Source organism: Spermophilus citellus (assembly GCF_964194105.1).
Source record: "Spermophilus citellus genome assembly, chromosome: 7".
NCBI lineage: Eukaryota > Metazoa > Chordata > Mammalia > Rodentia > Sciuridae > Spermophilus > Spermophilus citellus.
Genome location: NC_138188.1, coordinates 139,252,976 through 139,276,719, shown reverse-complemented (window position 1 = coordinate 139,276,719; position 23,744 = coordinate 139,252,976). Strand labels below are relative to the sequence as shown.

Below are 23,744 nucleotides of genomic sequence, written 5' to 3'. Positions count from 1 at the left end.
ATGAGCTTCCTCATTCTGTTGTCACACATTTCAGTCTTGCAATTTATGACTAAAATATAAGGTTATGTAGACTTCTTGGGAAGTCTTTTAATCAGTACATATTTCTACCAAATTTTAGAAAGTTCTTTCTACATATACATAAAACAGTGCATAAAATCTAAAAACAATGGCTCTTACCAAGGAAGGACAAAAACACCATATCAGTCAGAGGAACTCAAAGCTACCTCATCCTTTTCTCAAGTTTCATGTTGCTAGCAAATTAGTCTTTTGTTAATTTCCCAAATTTTTTAACATGTGAGATTTGTTTTTATTTTTATTTTTGCTTGAAACAAAAAAAAATTAACAATTTTTAAATTAACTTTTTAGGTTTGTACTATATGGCCCTGAAAGACAAAGTTGGTCTTGGCCTTATTGTATAAAATTTGTGTTGTAGTCACATATACAAAATTATTCATTAATTATGTATTTAAATGAATACAACTGACTTGTGAAGCACTGTTTTTGAAAAGGGCGGGGGGATACTGTGTGCCTCTGGGTAAATGCATTATATGGGTCATCATTTAATATTTAGAATAATGGTAGTAAATCCTTCACTTAATCCTTACAATAATCGAATTAGCACTGGTTGATCTTTAGTGCTATTCAAAATACTTGGTGGGCTCTTCCCTTTCAGGTAAATGTAAACGTACCACCTATATATTTTAATCATTTATATGTAGCCATGAACATATAAGTATATATATTTGTTTCTTTTTCTTCATTTTTAGCGTTTTTTAGGATAGTCATTATTCCTTGTCTTTTAAGAATTAGCGTTTTTGTTTATTTTGGTTTTCTTTTGTTCACTCCTCTTTCCTATTTTGTCCCACAAACAGTAATATTCTCTTCTTCCCTCTTTCTCTCTTTGTTTTTTTTTTTCTATTTTTTTCTCTTCCTTCTATACTCATCACTTGCTACACCTCTTCTGCATTCTCTCTATTCACATTTTGGACATTCTAAACTTTCTTTTACCTCCCTATCACATCTTACTTTCTTTTAATGAACTGTATTTTTTTAAAATTTATTTATTACTTTTAGTTGTAGTTGGACACAATGCCTTAAATTTTATTTATTAATCTTTATGTGGTACTGAGGATCGAACGCAGGGCCTCCCAGGTGCTAGGCGAGCATTCTACTGCTGAGCCACAATCCCAGCTCATGAACTGTATTTTTAGAACAATTTGGTTTATATAATTCCTGCCCAAGCATTCATGCTGTTGCAGTTACTATAAATAGTGTTAGGAGAACTGGTTATCCATATGTAAAAAAAATGAAAATAGACCCTTATCTCTTACCCAGAACAAAAATCAACTCGAAATTGATCAAAGACCTAGGAATTATACTAGAAACCATAAAATTCCTAGAAGAGAATACAGATAGGGTCAACACTTCACCATAAAGATGCAGGCAACAACTTTCTCAATAGGACCCCTGAAGATCAGGAAATAATGCCAAGAGTTAATCAATGCAATGGTATCAAGTTAAAAAGTTTCTACATTGCAAAGAAAACAATTAGGAATGTGAAAAGAGAACCTATGTAATGGAAGAAAATCTTTGCTAGCTATTCTTCTGACAGACAATTCACATCTAGAACATATAAAGAATTCAAAAAACAACATTTAAAAAAAAAACAATTAGTAAAAGGTGCAATGAACTAAACACACACTTCTCTAAAGAAACATAAATGGCCAATGAATCTCCCTATAATCAGAATGGCAACCATCAAGAATGCAAACAACAAACCCTGCATGGTGGCATATACCAATAATCCCAGCAGTTCAGAAGGGTGAGGCAGGAGGACTGAAAGTTCAAGGCCAGCCTCAGCAACTTAGTGAAGCCCTAAGCAACTTAAGGACACCTGTCTCAAAATGTTTTTAAAAAGGCAGGAAGAGGCTGAGGATGCAGCTCAGTGGTAAAGTGCCCCTAAGTTCAATCTGCAATATTAAAAATAAAAATAACAATAATAAATGCTGGAGAAGATGTGGAGAAAAAGGAAAACTTTTACACTGCTATTGGGATTATAAATTAGTACAATCATTATGGAAGTCAGTATGGACGTTCCTCAAAAGACTAGGAATAGATCCAATAGACCTAGCAATACTACTCCCTCATCTTTATCCTAAAAAATTAAAGTCACCATACTATAGTGATATATGCATATCCATGTTTATAGCAGCAGAATTCACAATAGCCCAACTATGGAACCAGCCTAAGTGTCTGGCAATAGATAAATGGATTAAGAAAATGCAATATGTACATACAATGAAATTTTACTCAGCCATAAAGAAAAATGAAATTATGTAATTTGCAAGAAAATGGATGGCTTTGTGTTATACATTATGTTATACAATATAAGCCAAACTAAGAAAGTCAACGTTCATGTTTTCTCTCATATGTGAAAGCTAGAGAGGAGACAGAAAAAGAAAGATGGCTAGGCATCTCATGACAATCAAAGGGACATTGGGAGAACAGAGGAAAGGGAGGAAAAGGAAGGGAAGGGAAGGGAAAGGAAAGAAAAGGGAGGGGAGGGGAAATAATAAAAAATTATATTTGTCAAATTACACTCTGATATTGTGTGAATGTAGGAATATGTAACATCAAATCCCACCATTATGTACAACATAATCCCAATATGCACAAACTTAAAAATATGGGGAAAAAGGGTGATGAGGACCCAAAAATACATCACAAAAAGTAAACAGATAAGGAAGCAAGATCTGAACAATCAAAATACACTTACCCCTTCAGATGGAATAAGAGTTCATAAACAGTAAATTGGAAGCAATAGATACAAAAAGCAATTGGGAAGTCATGTACTGGAGAAAGGACACTTTATAAAATACTTACAGAAAATGTGGTAAGATCTGAGAGTAAAAACTATGAATTCCAGGGTAAAACATTCAAATAAGTACTGAGAGTACCTCAAGGAGATTCAGTTATCATAGATGGGAACACAGGTATTATTCATACTCTTAGTGGAACATGTGCAAAGGATTTTTAACATTAGATCTCTAAGGAAAAGTATAAGAAACGTGAGCTTTAAGCCAGAGTGAATAACCACAGAGTAATTCTGTACAAGGCTGTCTTCTTGGTCTAACAGTACAGTAACCCTGGTGGAATTCACCAACCAAGAGAGGTGAAGACAGACAGAGTGTGTCTGAATACTAGATAATTTGGATATCCGAACTCAGATTTCACTAACCTAAATTATGAAGTACCTAACAAAAGAATAGGTATAAGCAAGGAAAAAGCCAAAGTATAAGCAAGAATCAAAGTCAAAGAACAAGAAGATCTTCATATCCACCAAGAAGGGATTGTTCTGCATGATATAGCTGTCAAAAATTTAAGCCAAGTCTGCCTAAAAGAAAGGAGAAAAACAAGTGTGCATGCACACGCGCGCGCACACACACACACCATACACATATTCATACACACACATATATAAGATATATAAATGTAGCTATACATATATACACTTACATACTATAACACATACACATACACCCAGAAAAAGGTGTAACAGAAAGAAATATACTCAAAGCTTAGTACATTCAGAATGTAAGGAAAACATATATCAAAGAGATAATGATCTTCATGGGATGCTGGGAGTTAGGTTTCAGAAACAGCAAAAGCAAATTCAGTTCAGGAATCTTATGGGGAGATTTTCCAGATGAAACTAAAATAAAACAGAAGACAGATCAACCTCAGAGGGAGGGTTCACAGGCCCAAACAATTGCACAGCAGTACTGGTAGCCATCATGGCACAAAAATGAGTTATCAGACAAAGTGTTCATTCATTGCAGCAATGACAAAGGACAAACTGGAGCTCCCAAGGAAAATGCAACTTAGGAGTTTCATGGACAAAAATGAAGGACACTTACTGGTCCAAATTGCCACATCATAAACTTCTAAATAGTCGAGGAGGAAAGTAGAACTCAAATGCCATATTACGTGATAGACAATTTGCAATGAGTGGAATTTTGTCACGTCAGATATTATATACTTGGAACCAGATTATTCTCTTGAGTAACTTCTTACAATTTAGTTTAAGTTAAGAGAGCTGTCTGCTGTCAACTGGCCTTCAATGACTAGCATCCTGATGGAAGTGAAATTAACATAATTGTCTGAGCTAAGTTTCTGCTACAATCTTTGGTAACAAGGTAAGAGACTAGGGTTAATCATATGTATCCTAACAATGCCCTGAAATCTAAAATTAAGGCACATGTCTGAAATGTAAAATTAAGGTACGTGCAATTCAACATGTGAAGCACAGAAGGACTACATATGTATAAATGATTACAGGCTTCAGATTAGAATCAAAACTCTGTTCAGGCATAGAATGACATGCTTATAGCTAAGATGATACAAAATAAGAAGCTGGGAAATGAGTTATCTTCTTTATGTGACTTGCAATTACACAGCAAAATACTCTGATTTCTAAGTATAACTTCTCAAATTTTACATTAAAAAAGGGATGTGATATGGAAGCTTAGTATTTCCATGGATTTTGGCAGCAAAGTGGGGGAGCATCTATATTAAAGTTCAGAAGCATCTCTTCATTATTAATACTGCATGACTAGAATATCTTGAACCTTAATCTCATTGCATATCATGTTACCATGAACTTTACTGGGCTACAAGAGTATCCATAATTTGAAAACAGGAAAAAAGAAACAGAAGAGAATTTTAAGCATGGGATTTCTCTCTGTGTTCTACGTATTCTACATAGAACTAAATCTGGTAAGGTTCATGTCAGAGCCTGTGATGACAATCTAAATAGTCCATTGGTGCTCCAAGAAAAAAAAAAAAAAGGAACAAACGGTTGATATTTGGAGAATGGCCAAATGAGGGTAGAGATAGGTTTGCCCTAAAAGTACTGACTTCTCTTTCAAGGAGGCCAGTAAAATACTTTAAATAACCAACATTTTAATAGTTAAACCTAATGGATAAAGAATAAGTAGTAGAGGATACTGAGGAGAAAGTTTATACTCCTGTACACAGGTTGCCATGTGAAAAAACTTTATCAGAGTAAAGTCTTTTTAATTTCTCCACCATTAATCCATTACTTTACCACTACTCCTTATGACAAATGATCTTTGAATCTAAGAAAAAGAACTGGGTATGTAAGACTGGCTCTCTCAAGAACCACTTTGTAGCTCTTCCTGACAAAATTCTGATCTTATATTGGAAAATGAAAGCAACTCAAAATTTGCAATAAATTCCAGTTTATCAATAATACAGATAATATTGGGACTTCCACAAGTTTATCTTGGTTTCCTGTTTCTTTGTTGACATGGAATACATATGAGAAAAAGTCAAGTCCTATTCATTCACCTCCTAAATTCCCATCACTAAACTTTATGGTAACTTACGTCTCCTCTTCAGCTTTCATTTGGAAGGCATCTTCTAACCAATCTAATAATTTGTGTGTAAACTCGCTCACATCTTGCTGTGGAAAGAAAAAAGTCTTGTTGATATTTTAGCCTACTAATAAAAATAATAACTTTTGCAACATAAAACCTATAGCCAGTCACTGAAATGTATAATACCAGCTCCTCACAAAAGTATCACCAATTCCAATGAACACTGGTAATTTAACATTTAAGGGTATGAAATCATAACTTGAGGGAAAAAACACAATCATTGTTACTAGGTTTCAATTTAGGAGAAAAAAATACATATGTGTGTATGGATGTATACACACATACACACACACACACATAAAAGCATGCCCAATGGAACTCCGAAGTGAGTCTTTGTAAAATGAAACTCATATTACCAAAGGTTGTTCATTTTATAAAGCATCTTAGAAACAAGAACTTGTGCTTCTTAAGAATTCAGTTTTTTAATTCAACTAATACATACAACTTTTTAAAGCCACAGCCACCTGTACTAGAAGACTTGTTTACTTCAAGAAATTAAGTCCAACTAACCACTAACTCCTCACCAGAGTTCATGATCCTATGAACTTCAAACTGATACTCCATTCAGATCCAGTACATATGTCAATTTTGACACCTCTTTCTTTGATCCTTGCTCTCCTAACATAGAAAAGTAAGAATATGTGGTGGCAGATGTACTAATCTACTACCATAACTCTTTGAACAACATTAGCTGGAAGACAGAGGAACAGGTTCACAAAGAACATAAGGGAAGAAAATAAAACAACCCTACTAAGACTGCACAAAAACAATGAATCAGCACAGGCCACCTGCCTTTACTTATCTAAACAGCCTCAACTATAAAATGAACTATTATATATTTTTCCAGCTAGACTTTTTGAAGAGAGTCTAGGTCAATATATTGACCTGAAAAATATTGGCACTAACATCTAGAAGTTAACTGCTTAAGTAAATTGCTCCAGAAACACAGTTAGAGAAGGCTAGCTACACTACCACAAAAATCCAGTTACATACATTCACATCATATACAGTGGCCCAGCGAATTATATAATTGTTTAAAACCTCAGAATAAGGAATATGGGTCTTTGTAGGTATAATTAAGAATTTCAAGATGAGATAATGGTAGTAAGAGTAGATTCTAAATCATTGGATTTTTAGAATGGATATTCCTGTGAGAAACAGAAGACACGACACAGACCCTCCAAGTAAAAGGACATTCAAAGACAGAGAGAAACTGAAGCTATCCTGCCACAACCCAAGGGACACCAGGAGTCACCAGGAATTGGTAGAGGCAAGGAAGGATTTCCCCCTAGAACTGCTGCAGGGCACATGGCTCTGCCAGAACCTTTATTTGGGATCTCCGGCCTCTATAATGAAATAACAATTTTCCTTTTTCTTTCTTTCTTTTTTTTTTTTTTTTAAAGCCACCAGTTTCTGGTGATTTGTTAGAGCGGTCCTAGGAAACTAATCTAACCCTTAAAACAATGTCCATAATTTTCTATAACTTTACTTATCTTGACAATTATATTAACAAGGAATGAAAAAGTTTCCTATTTTTCTCAAGTCTTTTGGTAGAAGTGAATCCCCTTTTTAGCAATCAATCTAACTTTCACCAAAAGAAAATAAAACTAGATCTTTATTATTTCATTATTAGTACTTGTAAACTAAAACAAATGAATGATTAAAATTGACAGTACTACTGCATACCCAAAAGGTCTCCCATAAAGACCCTTTAATATTTCAAAATATGTAATTTAAACATTTAGGAAAAATGTAAAATTCAAGTATATATTCACTTATTCAAAATAAGGATGATGTACATTTCACTATAGATGTATTCCACTTAGTCATTATATATACTTCAGAGTCAAGAGTTTTAAGGGAACAGAAGAGAATCAAACCTCTATCAACTTGAACTGATATGCCTCTACTTTAAAAGAGATAAAAGAATCAACAGCTAGAAAACTAGTCAGTCAACTCAAAGCAAAAACATTCATACTGCAGCATTCAGGAGCATGTAACAGCAGAGCTAACTGTTTCCATTTGGACTCTTAACTCAAACTGGAAAGCCCCAACTATGTATGGCTCAGAAAGTGTGTATGCTGTGTCATCTTTAAATATGAAAAGACACTCAAATACTACTACATATCTGTGGAAAGCATCAACAAAGAAGGAAGTAAACAAGTAAACAAGGAAAACAAGGGAAAAAGTTAATTCCGGATAAAAAAGAATTTAATAGAATTAATCTGTAATGTGTCAAAATGTAACTATATATTAAAAGTCACTGGAGAAGAAAGTATACATACTAAAAAAGAAAAGAATGCAACTGAAATAAAGGAATGAATGAATACATAAGTAAAAAATATTCAGAAGAAGTGTCCTTAAAATGGAGGTTTGGGATCAGATCCAGCCATTTCTTTTGGCTTCTGTGTTATGTGCATGTAACATATGAAATGATGCTGAACCAAACAGGTCATTGTTAGAAATGGTTTCGAAAAAGAAAAAATCAACAGAAGAAAACTGGATGTGAGACCCTTTTTGTCTGCTTATAATTGCCATACAAGGTGTTATTTTAAAAAGATGTAGAGGGTGTCAACAGGCCAAGCCGGCAGGCAGACTAGAAACACAGTAACAGAATTTCTCAGAGCCTGTCTCCAAATTCCCTTTCCACACATTGACACAGACATAGATCCAAGGACTATAAAAAGTACACTACAAAAATTTTAAAAAAAAGTGGCTTTTTAAACCTCTTCTCAAATATTATTTAATCATCTTCCTTTTGCTTCAGCACTACTATCTTTTTCAATGCTTGTTACCCCTACCACTTTTTCATTCCTTTTTGTTTTCCTTAATTGCTCTGACTTCTCAATGTGAGAAAATATTGTTTTTTTCCAGATATTTTATATTTCTACATGAAAAATCCTCCATAGTATTTTTAATAAATGGATAAATAGCTACTATGATAACACTATTTAAACAATGAAAAACAATAAAAAGTCAAGTTCTTTCAAAAACATTTTCTGGGTAAAGAAAAATTAACCTCCTAACAGCAAAAACAGCAACATCAAAAGCATGTATACTATACTGACACTGGGTTGTCACAAATTTGTTGAGATTATTTTAATCACAAGTGAACATTCTTCATTTTATCCACTGTTTTCCCTTATCATCTTCAATTATAATATAAATCACAACTTCACTTTTCTTGACACTTCCAAGATCACTTTCCTTTGGTTAATTTAAAAGTAAATCTTCCAAATAAACCATGTTTTAAATGACTCCAGGTTATTTGTAATAAAGCTGAACAACCAATTCTAAGTTATTACATATTCTAGTAAAAACTGCTGAAGGACAGATCAGCTTAAATAAAACAGTACAAGAAACCTACCTGCTGTGAGTCATTTGACTTGAAGGCATCCTTAAGAATTTCAACTGCTCTTGATGGATCAACGTATTTCCTTTTGGTACCAACAAGAAGTGCAAATAGATATCTCAGCTCACACATAAAAGGCAAATTCCGATGTTCCTATTGGGGAAAAAAAAATAAGAATCTAAAACCTTAGTAAAGATTAGCAAAATCTTTATAAGTAAACAAATATGTTAATAGTAACCCAAATTAGACTAACTAATAAAGATCAGGCATAAATCCAGCATTCTCTATCATATTGAAAGAATAGTTTTGTTACCATCTACAGGACTCAAAGGAGCCACGCATGTAACAGCAGAGGGCCTAGGCTAGGCTCATAATTTCAGAATAAATGCCACATATTCATAGCAAATCATGTCATTACCCAGCCAAGAATATCCTCCTCATTCAAGTCTGTTTATTATAATCCTTCCCATTCATCTAGGCCCAGCTGGTGATGGCAAGAGCAACAGTAACAGCCAGCATTCAATGAGTGCTCACTACATGCCAGGCGCTGCTCTGAGTGCTTTTCCCCAATGCAACCAAATAAGCAAAAACCCCTCCTCCTCTATGAAGCCTTTCTAGACGCTTCCAAATTAACAATTCCTGCAAATTCCATATCTACTGAAATGAACACCCTCCACTACAAATCACCACTGCCACTACTGTGTGATGACCCTAATTATTACACTACTGTTAGAACCCTTATTAGCAATTTAATAAATATTGTTATTCATTTATTATTTTATATTTTATAAAATTGCTATACTTATTTTATAACTGAATTACTAAGTATCATGTTTAATATGATTTAATTGTAATTATAATTTTTAATTTAATTTTTTAATAACTACAGTATTAACCTAATGATTAATTTAAGTCAGACCTTTATATGAGGTTAATATATTACCCTCCTGGCAGTCCTTGAAATCTTACTTTCATTCTATATAAGATTCTAAGCTTCTCAAAGATTTCAATATCTCTTCCACAGTTTGCTGCTATACATAGCAAGCATTTAATTCTCACTGATTAAACCAAACCTTCCATGAAAAATAAAAAATACTATCAATCACTAACAATTTTTTCTTAAAACTTTTATTTTGTTTGTTTATTTTTTTATGTGGTGCTAAGGATTGAACCCAATGCTGCACACATGCTAGGCAGTGCTATACCACTGAACTACAACTGCAGCCCCAGTCACTAACAATTCATTGTTAAACAAGATGAAAGCATGTATTTCACATAAGGTAGTAAAATGAGTCACAATAGATAAGACAAACAATTGTTACAATATTTAGTTCTTGAAGTAGCAATTTTAATACATAAAGCTTGAATATACTACTTAAATCTAAAAAAAAAAAATTCCATGTTTACATAAGAAACATTCCGCAGAGAGGAAGAGCAAGAGGAAAAGATTAACATTAAACAGAGACATGAGGTGGGAGGGAAAGGGAAAGAAAAGGGAAATCAAATGGAAATGGAAGGAGACCCTCATTGTTATATAAAATTACATATAAGAGGTTTTGAGGGGAATGGGAAAAAAAAACAAGGAGAGAAATGAATTACAGTAGATGGGGTAGAGAGAAAAGATGGGAGGGGAGGGGAGGGGGGATAGTAGAGAATAGGAAAGGTAGCAGAATGCAACAGTTACTAATATGGCATTATGTAAAAATGTGGATGTGTAACCGATGTGATTCTGCAATCTGTATTTGGGGTAAAAATGGGAGTTCATAACCCACTTGAATCTAATATATGAAATATGATATATCAAGAGCTTTGTAATGTTTTGAACAACCAATAAAAAAAAAGAAACATTCCAACATTACAAAATTATAGGGGTGTATCTTTGTATAGTTACTGCCTAGAATAATATAATTCATATGGAAATAACTGCTCTCCAAATTGCAACTAAAAAAAAAAAACTTCTAAAAATAGGTGAAAGGGAATAAAATTCATTCCAAATACTTATCTCTTCATCCAAAAACTACACGCCATTAAATTAATCACAAAGTACACTAATTTTGACATAAAAGTGTTAAGTTCTGAGGAACATAGTTTTCATTTAAATATAATAAATTTCATCATCAACAATAAAGATTAAGTATTTCTAAATAAGAAAACCAATCCATGGTTTGTCTCTGATACTTGCTAATTTCTCATCAACTACCCTATATAAGTTTGAAAAATAATTTTATTGAATTGAAACAAAATTATTTCCCAAAAAACCCTTCGTTTTCTGACATTAATTTCTTCATCTTTCAGTGATATCTGCATATCTTTTATCATGAAGCATTTACTCAAGACAAATCAGTTTTTAAATGACATTTCTTATCAAGTCATAAAGAAAGCAATGATTTTTGAAAATTTAGAGAAATTCTGCTGAGGAGCTTATCTGGAAAGTAAAATAGTCTTGACATATTGAAACATTTTTGTCTCAGTCAATTCCCACAGTTAGAAAATCCTTCTCAAGTTTCAAAAGGCAAAAATATAAATGAAGTCAAGAGCAGCTAATTTGGTAAATTATGAAAATATTAATAGAAACCATTTGAACACAACTTTTAGCCTTCGTTTTTTTTTTAAACAGGTTTCTTAAATCATGACTGATGTATAATACGCTCTGTACATTATCAAGCAGAGAAATCTCCAAGCTTCATTCATGTATGTGTTCATGAAATCATCGCCACAATTTCAAGACAGTACACCTGCCTATCCATCACCCTCCAAAATTTCTTCATCCCTGTCATTCCCTCATCAATTCCATGTGAACAGAGTCATTTCTATTTTATAGGAATTTATACACATGAAATTAAATGCTATATATTTGTTTTAGGCATGTTTCTTTCAATCAGCTAATTATTTTGAGCCTCATCCGTATGCTTGTTTGCATTAGTAATTCAATACATTTTCCTGCTGTGTAGTATTAAATTATGGGGATATATATCACAACTAATTGATCTATCAGCCTCTTCAACTGCTAGAGATACTGATACACATGTTTTTGTGTAGGTATATATTCTTCCATTTCCCCTTAATGAAAACCTGAAGGGAAATGAGTGGGTTGTATGGCTGATAGCTATCAAACTGTTTTCCATGGAGTTCTAGCTCTGCATTCTATCAACACTTGAATTTGAGCTATCTTATATTTTTGTTTCTTCAAGTGGGTACACAGTGGCATCTGCAGCTTACTCTGTATTTTTTTAATGACTAGCAATGTTGATCATTTATTTCATGTAGTTTTCTACTCTCTGCATATCTTTTATCATGAAGTATTTATTCAAATATTTTCCTCAAAAAATTAATCAATAATTATTGGTTTTATAAATGATTTTTCTCCCACTGTGTGGCATGCCTTTTCATTTTGCATAAATCTTTCAAAACTTAAATTAATTTTGATGCCAATTTATCTTTTTTCTTTTTCTTTTAGGATAAATGCCTTCTTATTGTTCTACTTAAAAAATCCTTGCTTAATCTAAGGACATTAAAATTTTATCCTGGGCTGGGGATGTGGCTCAAGCGGTAGGGCGCTCGCCTGGCATGCATGCGGCCCGGGTTCGATCCTCAGCACCACGTACAAACAAAGATGTTGTGTCTGCCGAGAACTAAAAAAAAAAAATAAATATTAAAAATTCTCTCTCTCTCTCTCTCTCTCTCTCTCCTCTCTCACTCTCTCTTTAAAAAAAAAATTTTATCCTGTTTTTGTCAAGAATTTTTTTTTTAAAGTTTTCGGTGGACACAACATCTTTATTTTACTTTTATGTGGTGCTAAGGATCGAACCCAGAGTCCCACAAATGCCAGGCAAGTGTACTACCGCTTGAGCCACATCCCCAGCCCCATTGTCAAGAATTTCTATGGTTTAAGTTCTTATTTTTAAGAATACAATATACTCCACTATGGATTATTTTAGGGTCAGGTAAAAATTGAAAATCATTTTATGTATTTTTTTCTCAGTAAATTATTCTGGTAACTTTGACTAACATCTATTTACCTCGTGGGTGGGTCTATTTCCAGGCTTTGTTCTGCTCCACTATCTATGTTATTATATTCTGGCCAATAGCACAGTATGCTGATAAGTAATCCCTCCAATATTTTTTTTTTACTTTTATAAATTGTTACTGCTTTTATATATATTGAAATTTCCATACATATCTAGAATCAATCAGCTAATTTCTATAAAAAAAAAAGGATGATGGAATTATGACTGAGCTTACATGAAATCTACAGATTAACCTCAGGATAACTGATACGGTAACAATATTGAATCCTCCAATTCATGAACATGGTATATTCTTTTATTCATTTAATTTTTCTCAAGAATATTCTGGCATTTTAAGTTCACAGGTCTTTCCTGTTCATATTTGGGCAAATTTCTCCCTAAGTTTTTCATATTTCACATATCACTGTACAGAAGTATTTTTTTAAATTTAAATTTCTAATTATATGTTACTGGTACACAAAAATACAAATGATTTTGTATGTTGACCTTGTACTGTTTGACTTTATTTCTTGTTCTTGATAAGAATATATATATTTTCTTTTTTTTGTAATGTACTTAGAATTTTCAACATAAATAATCCAACCATAGAGACAGTTTTGATTTCTTACTTCCAATCCCCATGCTTATTTCTTTTCTTATTGTATGGCACTGGTTCAGAATTCCAGTCCAAAAATTTAAATTGAAGACTGACACCTTGATTGTTGGAGAAAAGCATTCAGTTTCACCATTAAGTATTATATTACATGTAGATTTTTTTGTAATTGGGCTTTGTCAGGTGGAGGAAGTTCTTTTCTTTACCCTAGTTTTAGGTAGACTGCATCATAAGTAAGTGCTAGCTTTTGTCAAATCCTTTATCTTCATCTATTGAGAAGATAGTATCATTTTCATTCTTCAGTCTGTTAATATGGTGAATTAAACTTACTGATTTTTAAATAGAAAAACCAATTTTGCATTCTCATATAAACCCCTCTTTCTCATGAGATATTATACTTTACATATACTGCAGGATTCAATTTGCCAAAACTTTGCCACTTTTTTTCCACATTCATGAACAATACTGATTCTCAGTTTTCTCTTCCTAAAATATATTTTTCTACTTTTGATTTCAGGATAATACTAGGCTCCCATAATCTGTTGGGATGCTTTATCTCTTCTTCAGTTTTCTGTAAAACTTTATAGAGAACTGGTATGTCACTAGTAAGATTATTTAGCTGTTACCAATGATTAAACCTAGGAGTGCTTAATCACTGAGCCACATCCCCGTGCCTTTTTTATTTTGAAACAGGATCTCACTAAATTGCTTAGGGCCTCACTAGGTTGCTGAGGCTGGGTTTGAACTTGGAGATCCTCCTGTCTCAGGCTCCCAAGCTGCTGGGATAAAGGCATGTACCATAGTACTCTCGGCAACTGTGAGATTTTTTCAGTATGATATAGGGTTATCCCATGCTTTTCATTTCTTCATCAGCAAATTTCAATGGATTGTGGCATTCGAGGTCCTTCTCTTGTTGATAGTAATGCATTATTCTGTGTTTTATATGGATGATGTAATGACATCCTACTTTTCCATTCCTTTTTTGTCATTTACATATTATTCTGCCTTGTTCTTAGTCTATCTAAAAGCTCATCAACTTTACCAATCTTCTCAAATAGCAGCTTTGGATTCTTTAATTTTTTTCTACTGTTTTTCTGATAGAGTGATTTCTACTCTTTTATTATTTTCTTTTACATCGAACTTGTAAAACATTCAGTCCCTATTACTTTGTCATAGTTAAGGACAGGAAATCCCAGAATGCCTCCTTTTTTTGTAAAATTAAGGAACACAGTATTGAACTCAACTAAGCACCTTCCCTTCTCTTATGCTGAGGGCCATTACCAAGTAGGAATGACGCATCGAAATTTCCTTGCCAGCGTACCCCATGTTAAATTTGCTGTGACCTTGCATGTGTGTTTGAGAAAGATGACCCTACTCAAGGACGAGGGTGGATCCAGGATTAGGGTGTATCCTGCAGTTTGAGGAAGTATAGTATCCTGGTCCTTGGGTTTAGGGCGTTCCCAGTTTAAGACCTTGGGTTTTAGGGAAGTTCGATGTTGAGGATTATTGCTGCTGGAAATAGGGCGTTCCTGCTACCTGAGCTCCCTTGGAAAAAAAGCCTCGTGGAGTAGGTGAATTGGGTGGCAGCAGAACTGGGATTGCCCCAGAGCGTGTGTGGAGGCCGGTGTGAGTTCGGGAATAAAGAATTGCTGTTTGAATCTACAAAGCTGTGTGGTGGCTTGTGATTCTGTGCCCAGCCAAGACTGCGGCACTCTTATAATGATTAGCTTCACATGGTGAAAAGTGAGGAAAACATTGTTTATTTGGAAACATTTGCCCTAAATCAAGACATAAATAATATAGGCTAAAAATTAGTAAGCTTTTAGCTCCTTGCACAATAATTTCCACTAAATATTAAGGAGTTAAGTATACTTGTTTTCTCAACATTTAATGTTTTACCATCAGTTTGTAACATTTTATGCCAAAAGAGCACTGAAGTGGAGAAGAATGATTGCACTGAGAATCTATATTATTTTTTGGTCACCTCATGATTACCTTATAGTTCAAATGAATATGAATGTGTAATACAGTTTCAATTTCTGTAAGCAATAGGCATATCCACCTAAAGTATTAACTGATTTCCAAATACACTAATGATCTTTTCTTCTCACTTAAGATATACATGATATTTGTGGCAAGCTTTAATAGCCAACAAAAGAAATCCTCTTAGCAATGCACAGGAATGACATCTCTCTGATTTGATTAAATTAATTCTAAGTGCATTCATATCTTAACATTTGTTTTATATGTAGTTTTCACTGTAGTAGTAGTAAACATTTTATGAATTAGAAACAAATTCACTATTAAATAAAAAGTGACAAAAGTTACACTGACACCTTTTTAAAAACAGTCTTTAATCACCTCAAGTGAATGTACCACAAATCAGTAATTAATAACTACCTATAATTATCACATTTGCTTCAAAGGTAGCAAATTGTAGTGTGTCCTGTTGTCATGCCAGATTAAAAAATAACTTCATTTATGGAACCATCTTATATAAATTAGTGTCTTTCAGAGAATGAAGTATTTCAACTCTCTAAGCCAAAGAGACACCAGCAGATTCTGATCCTTCCATTGCAAGAAGCAAACTTCTCCAGAAAGAGGCTGAACACACATTTTCCCACCATGTGCTGAACAGGTTCATAACCTCACAACTAGCTCTGGTATGTAACATGGATATAATGATTACTGCTTATAGAAGATGACAAACCAACATCATCTTACTATGAAAATAAAATAAAGCTCTGTAAACTATAAAATTCAGGAAATAAAAGGTAAAGAAGACATGTAAAAATAAATTAGTAGAAATAGTAATTCTGAACAACTCTATACAAATTATATGTATATATACTTCAAGTGAAACATGAGAGCTGTTAATATTAACAAACAACTGTGATAAAGGGAGGCAATAGTCCAAAAAGTTACATGTAAAAACTGTAATGACAGACAGGTTTGCTTAATTTCTCTGGCAGTATGATCATTTGCCAAGTGGTCTTAATTCCCTGTTCAAAATTATTTATCAGGCTGACACTTTACAGCCCAGAGATGACAGCCTGAAAAGTTGGCTGTAAATCAAGTTCTATTCCCTCTAGTATACATAACAAATATTTCACATACTTTGCAGGAAAAGTGGTTTTAAAAATTAAACACTAAAAGGAAAACATAATTTATTAATTTATAACTACCACAGCAGTTCACACAAAGTTCAGCACTTTACTGAAGTCTAAAACTTTACCTTCTTTGCCTGAATCCAGTGCATTTCAGGACTAGGGGCTCTTTATAGCAAGATCACTAAAGCCCAGCACTTAAGCACATCATCACCACAGTCAATATTCTGTCTATTAAATATGAATGTCTTCTTGCAAATCAGTCCTATTTTTTTAATTTCTATTTTTAAAAAAATTACTATCAACTCATAATTGCTAATACCTAATACACTTACTGTAAAACAGGCATTTTTATGCCTTTTATATGTTTTACCTCATTTAATCCCCAGAGCAACTCCATGAAATAACTACTGTTATTATTACACTCTGTAGAGGAAAGTGCACAGAGAGAACAAGTGACTTGCCTTAGGTCCACAGCTAGAAGCCAGGCAAGGTAACTCCAATATCATGTTCTCTTATTTTGTATTGCCTAATATTAACTTCAAAAAACAAACATAAAAAAGAAAGTAAAGATTTGTACTGCAAAGTTTAAAATTTATTTTTTAAAGAACTCAAAACAACTGAAAAGAAAATTTGATTTTCACACAATTTTTCAGGAAAAAAACTGATGAAAGATCTTAAATTATCAATTATACCCTATTAAGTTTATTGAAATTTGACAATCTGAAAAATTAGAAAAAGTTAATAAACTGACCAAAAAAATTGGCATTTAACTGTTGACGTATAGATGAAGAAAAAGTCATATTTACAATATATTAACAAAGGATGATAAGTTATTATGGTAGAAATTAATGAGTTGACATTCAAATTCCAACAGTTTCAAATCTGATGAAGCAAATAAATGCCCCAAAGCAATAATAAATGATAGAATATAAAAAAGCACAGGTACTCTGTTGAAAGATCTTTTATAATTTTACCTTTTGGTTTCGGGGTAAATCTTGAGCATTTGATGGAGGTTTGTAATTCAGAACTAATCTTCTAAATTCCAAAAGATTGAATAATGACTGAAAAAGAACAATTTAAGATAGGAGAAATTCTATAAATAGAATTGTAAATTGGTGTCAAAAGACTTATTTTTGACAACTCTACTGCTAATATACAACTGTTGCAACTAGCATAAGGCAACCTATTTTCTCCCTGAGAAAGTCTCATTTCTTATATTCTGATATACTTGATAATTAGCAATATTTAATGTACTGTGAATCAAAAAACTATTCAAGTACAATGTAAAAAAATATTTAAAGCTGTTATTACTATATACATATTACTATATATATATATGTGTACATATATATGTGTGTATATATATGAATATGTATATATATATATATATAGAGAGAGAGAGAGAGAGAGAGAAGTTTCCTCAAAATAAAAGATACACAATAAATAAAGAAACTTTGTAGACGTTCTATGTTCATTAAGAATTACCTAGAAAACCTGAGTACAAACAAATTTATTCCACAGATGCTAGGTGACAGACACACAAAAAGATGTATATTATCTCTATGCCCAAGAAAGGAGGCAAACACATAAATTTAACAATAGAAATATAACTCCGTGGTACTGATCATTCTGAGTATAATGAGAACAGATGAAAAATGTTCATAAAAGGAGTAGTATTCAACAGCTCTTTATGACCCATCATTATGTCATCTTAATAAACATTTATTTAACAATGATTTTTAAAAATGGAAAATATCAGCATTATACCAAATAAATTCACCACATTATTTTTTATAAAATTTTTAATGGTAGATGTTTTACTAACATGAATAAACTACTGTCTTATAACATAAACTATATTTCTTTCTTGAGTCACAATTTTTTAAGTTTGAAAATTACTGTACATAAAATCATGTATAGAATTTTATAAAAGATGAATTAGCCTATTTGACAGAATATAAGGTAGTGGCACAAATCAAAAGAAAAACAAACAGTTGGTTATTGGAAAAACTGGATCACTACATATAAGTAAATGGAGCTAGACAAATGGATGGACTAAAGACCAAAATATGAAAGATAAAACCAGTTTCTGATAGCAGAAACTACAGAAAAATATTTGACCATCTTGTAATCTGGAAGGATTTCTTAATTAAACATTATGAGTATGTGAAATAAATAATTCATTTTTTCTTTTTGAAATGAGGTTTTCCAGACTGGTCTCAAACTCCTTGTCTCGAGTGATCTCCCACCTCAGTCTCCTTAGCAGCTAGGTCCAGGTGCTTACCACCACTTTTATCTTATTTATTCATTCTTTTAATAAATATTTAAAGCACACTGCTGTGGTTTGGATATGAGGTGTTCCCCAAAATTTCCTGTTTTATTGTTGGGATGTTCAGAGGTGAAATGATAAGGTTGTGAGAACTGTAACCTACTTAGTGGATTAATCCATTTGATGGATTAATAATTTGGAAGGACTATTGTACTAGGTGATGGTTAACTACAAGCAGATGGGGAGTAGCTGGAGGAAGTGGGTCACTATGGAATGTGCCTTTGGGGTTTACATTTCCTCCCTCCCTCCCTGCTTCCTAGATACCATGAAGTGAGCAGAATTCCTCCATTACACCCTTCTACCATTATATTCTGCCTCATCTCAGGCCTAAACAAAGGAGCCAGAAGACCATGGACTGAACTTCTGAAACCATGAGCCCAAAACAAACTTTTCCCCCATAAATTGTTTTTGTCAATTATTTAGATCATTGCAACAAAAAACTAACATAAGCTGGAGACTAGGAATAGTAGAGAATAAAAAAATATATAGTCTCTGCCCTTGTGAAGATTATAATCTTAAAACTGCATGTTAAAACAATGACACTATATGTTATAAAGGAGAAAGGATATGAATACAGAAACAATAGATCAAGATCATGTAAAAGTAATTAGAGCAAATTTTAAAAAACAAAAAAATCTTAAAAAAAAAGATGAGAATCTTTGAGAAAAGGCAGGATTTTAAAGCTGATAGGTGAGGAGAAGTTTGAAAGAGACTTAAGTATGAACAATAAAAAAAATCAGAAGAGAAAGGGGAAGAGGAAAAGCAAGGTTTTCAATCATTGGCTGTGTATCACAATAACGTGTAAAGCTTTATTTATTTTATTTTTTTAATTTTTAACTTGTGGAACTTTAAAAAATGCCATTTTCGGGGATATCTCGGTAAAGATTTAAAGTACTAAAAAAGACTCTGATGTATCATCAAATAATCAATGGCGTATCTCAAGGACAAGATATGCAATGTCACTGAAGTAAGACAGGAGATAACCCTTGGCAATGAGGGAGTCACCTCTTCTGTACAGTGGTGAAGAAAGAAGAGGTGCAATGAGAATGGGAGTGATGGAACAAAAATAAGGGGGGCAAAGTATGAACTATCCTTCCAAGGAATTTAAAAAGGAAAGATACTGGCAAAATAGGAGGATTCTAACACTACTTTGATATTCTGAGCTCCCACTGGAGAACATTTTCCTTGTTTCTGAACACCGTTAGAATTTTGTTTGGTGTTGCTCTGAAGAACATTTCAGCCTCTGCTTGATAGAAAATGGTACATTCTTCACTTCTGAAGATTTCTACTGAGCCAGAAATCTAAATGGCCATTTAATTTTTTCCAGCACTTTAAAGACATCATTTCTGTTGAAAATTCAGTTGGTGACATTGGCTCCTTTATAGACATGTTGGATCTTTTTCTATCTCATTACTCTGTGATTCTCTCTTTGTAGTTTTTTTTTTTTTCCCTGTTTTATTATGATGTGCATTGGTGCAGTATTCTTTGTTTCTACTATTTGGTTCCTGTTGCTTCCTGAAGCTATGGTTTGATCTCTCTTTCAGGTTTAGAATATTCTCAGTCATCTTCTCTTCAAATATTATATTTTCATTGTGCCTTCTACTCTCCCTCTGGAACTACATTATGTTTGTACTATTCATTATGTCCAATATCTCTCTTATATGCTCTTATCTTTATTTCATGGATTTATTCTGAAAATATTCTTCAGACCAATTGTCTAGTTAACTAATACTCTTTTTAGCTGCACCTGATATACACTGTTCAATTCACCCATTGATTTATTTCCTGTATTATAATTTTCTATTCTAAACTGTCCATTTTGTTAGTTTTTTAGTTTAATGTCAAAATTCTCAATCTTGTTTTTAATTATTTGATGATAGTAAGTACATTATTATAACTAACAATCTTCTGGTTTCCACATAAGTATATTTCTATCATCCAACTTTTTCTTTTTATTCTCCCTTATTTTCTGGTATGGCTGGTTTGAGTGCTAAATATTGCATGCAAAAACTCAAAATATTACATAATATCTTCCAACACAGAATTTTACATTTGCTTCTAAAAGCTAGACTGGACTCACTTGCAATCCCAAATTACCTTAATTTGATAAAATCTGCGATTATTTGAAGCTGTATGATTCAGAAACTAAAAAGCCTAAATACTCTCAGTTTTCAGTTAATTGAAGGCTCTCCACTTTAAGAATTCTAACTTAAAGTCTGAGGTGTTCACTAAGACTCCAAATCTGTGAAAAATTTAGCTTATCATCTACTCAGCAGCAACTTCTGGAAATGCCTTAAAGATCAAGTCAGTCAAAATCAACTGAGTGGATACTGTATCATTTTCAAAATTTGTAGAAAATTTACCAAAGAGTAACTATTTTAAACTTGTTATGGAACTATGTTGGGAGATAAAACAAAAAATAATAGTAGGCAAGTGAAATAAAAGAACTAACTGCTCATCTGCCTCAGTAGAAAACCAAGTCAATTAGAAAAGTGAAGATAACAGAAGAAAACAAGACTGGCTGTAGATGCTTTCAAGAAGCAAAGGACTATGAGACAGCAAGATCTGGGGCTATTCCAATGTGTCAGACAATATTAGCATGCGCTGACATTTAACATAGCCCAGCTGTGCCTTTTGCTCTCAGGATGCTTGTACTTCAGTCAATCAGGAATTACATGACTTATAAAGCTGGAGTTATGTGATTCACCTAGTATTATATGATAAACCTGGAGTTATGGTTATTTGTATATGCTTTACTATCTACCCTGCAATCCTTTCTAAATACAGTCTCCTAGGTACAATCCTTCTTTACTATCTACCCTACAATCCTTTCTAAATACAATCTTCTAGATACAATCCTTCTTTACTATCTACCCTACAATCCTTCTAAGTATAAAAGACTTTACTATGTGCCAACACATCTACAATAGGAGTAAACTAAGACTAACTCGGGCAAACTGAGAGGCATGAGCACCTTACTTCTGGGCATCTCAGAGGGATCCAAATGAGACAGGTGCTAAAGTCATCAAGAGAATCCACACTACTTACACCCCAGAACTAGGGAGGACAATACACCTCTAAATGCCTATCTCTGATACACTAGTGAGAGAAGCAGGTATAATTAGTATTTTCTACATAAAAGTTCCAGTTGAACAGAACAGAAACAATTTTGACTAGATAGGGGTGTGATAGCCAAACTGAAATCACAAAAATATTACTAAAACCCAAAGATTTAAGACCATTCTCAGTACAATCTCCAGTTTGTTTGTACTCCCTTTCTGACATTGTTTCACTATTCTTAAACTTTGGTACCAGTAGCTAAGGAATAAGTATATAAAGTTACAAGTTTTGTAGCCTACTCCAGCTACCTACTTTGAAGTTAGAGTTTTATATTTCCATTAAACATCTGGAATTGGTAAATATACTCACAAGGAAAAGAATACCTAGTGTTTCATATAAGTCCTGCCAACTAAAAAAATTCTATAAAATCAAACTTTACTATCCAAATCATAATTTGGAACAAATTCCAAGTCTTCAGAAATCAAAACAAATTAAATACTAATGCAAGTTTTCTACTCAACTTCCCTTTAATAAGTGAAAATTTCCATTTATGATAAGCTGTCACATCTCTTTATATCTGAGAATAATGTGAAAAAGAAAAAAATATATAGTTACTAAAGAAAAATAAAAAGATACTTAAAATAGTATAAGAGTTAAAAAAAAAAAAAAACTTCAAGTGATCTAGACAAATTTTTATGGCCCACCCATAATTTTTCTAAAATCTGACACTTAATATTTTTCCAGGTTCCCAAAACTCACTATCTTTTTAGGGCACTGTAACCCAAACTTAATAAAAGATTACTTCTTCTATGTGCTGAAATTTATCACAAAAATAAAGAATATCAATTACCTATACTTGCCTTTTAGATAAAACTTTAAAGCTAGTAAAATTACCAGTTTTAATAAACTCGCAGGTAAGAAGAAAAGCAATGTTTTTCTAGTCCATTCCCTCCAACCAAAACAAGAACCAAAAAAACCCACCAAAAATTTGAAATGTAAAACAAAATCTAAGGTAAAAATAGATGGATTACTCTACCAAGTGTGAAAGAAGACAGTGGAAAGTGTTTATCCTAAAAAATAAAAGGAGATTGTTCCTAAATCTATTATTAATAATTTAATTATCACCTCAAGAAGGACTGACTTTCCTATAAATATGATATTGAGAAATCCCTATTCTAACTAATGTATATTGATTGTTTGTAAGTATTTTCTTTTCTCTTGTACTTTTTTTAAAAAAAACTTCTAATCACTGAGCCTCAACTATTGGCTATTAGTTGCACTGGGAAAACAACCATTTGTCAAATACAGGCAGCAAAACATATTCATAAATAATCAGATCACAGCCTTAAAACTATATTTCATGTTTTAAAATGAATTTTAAACTATGAAATGTACAAAACCTTAATAAAAAAAGAACAAAAATTCTCATTAGGAACTCTAAAGGATAAGATACAATTCAATGTCTAAAAACAAACAAAAATTTTAAGAATACAAAAAATTAAATATACGCAACTACTCAAGAGATTGTTTTAAGTTTTGTAATCTTATTATCAATGTCAACAGAGAATGGTGAAAAATTATGACAACTGTCATTATCAGAAAAAAAAGTTTTTAAAAAAATCAAAGTGATCAGGTAAATACATTATAAAGAAAACTTTTCAAAATTGAGAAAATCATGTATGTCTACACATACAAATATCTTGTATTTTAGAAAAAGTTACAGAACTTTACTAAGGGTAAAGTTTTACTACAGGTTTTCTAAGTTTAAAGAAAACATGTTATTCTTGATTTATTGTTATTTATTTTTCACATTT

The 23,744-nt window shown here is 32.6% G+C and overlaps 1 protein-coding gene across 5 annotated transcripts in view; it reads right to left on the bottom strand.

The window, feature by feature from the left end:
- The window catches only part of USP25 (ubiquitin specific peptidase 25), a 140,942-nt gene that overhangs the window by 60,767 nt on the left and 56,431 nt on the right, over positions 1 to 23,744 (bottom strand). For all 5 annotated transcript variants that reach the window (XR_014022968.1, XR_014022969.1, XM_081301298.1 and 2 more), the window contains 3 exons: positions 17,516 to 17,602; positions 8,827 to 8,964; positions 5,409 to 5,485 (listed from right to left, as the gene is read on the bottom strand). Coding sequence is in view for 3 of the 5 variants with exons in the window: in XM_081301298.1 (XP_081157424.1) it covers positions 5,409 to 5,485; positions 8,827 to 8,964; positions 17,516 to 17,602 (302 nt within the window). In the remaining 2 variants the exon portion in view is untranslated. The remainder of the gene's footprint in view (positions 1 to 5,408; positions 5,486 to 8,826; positions 8,965 to 17,515; positions 17,603 to 23,744) is intronic.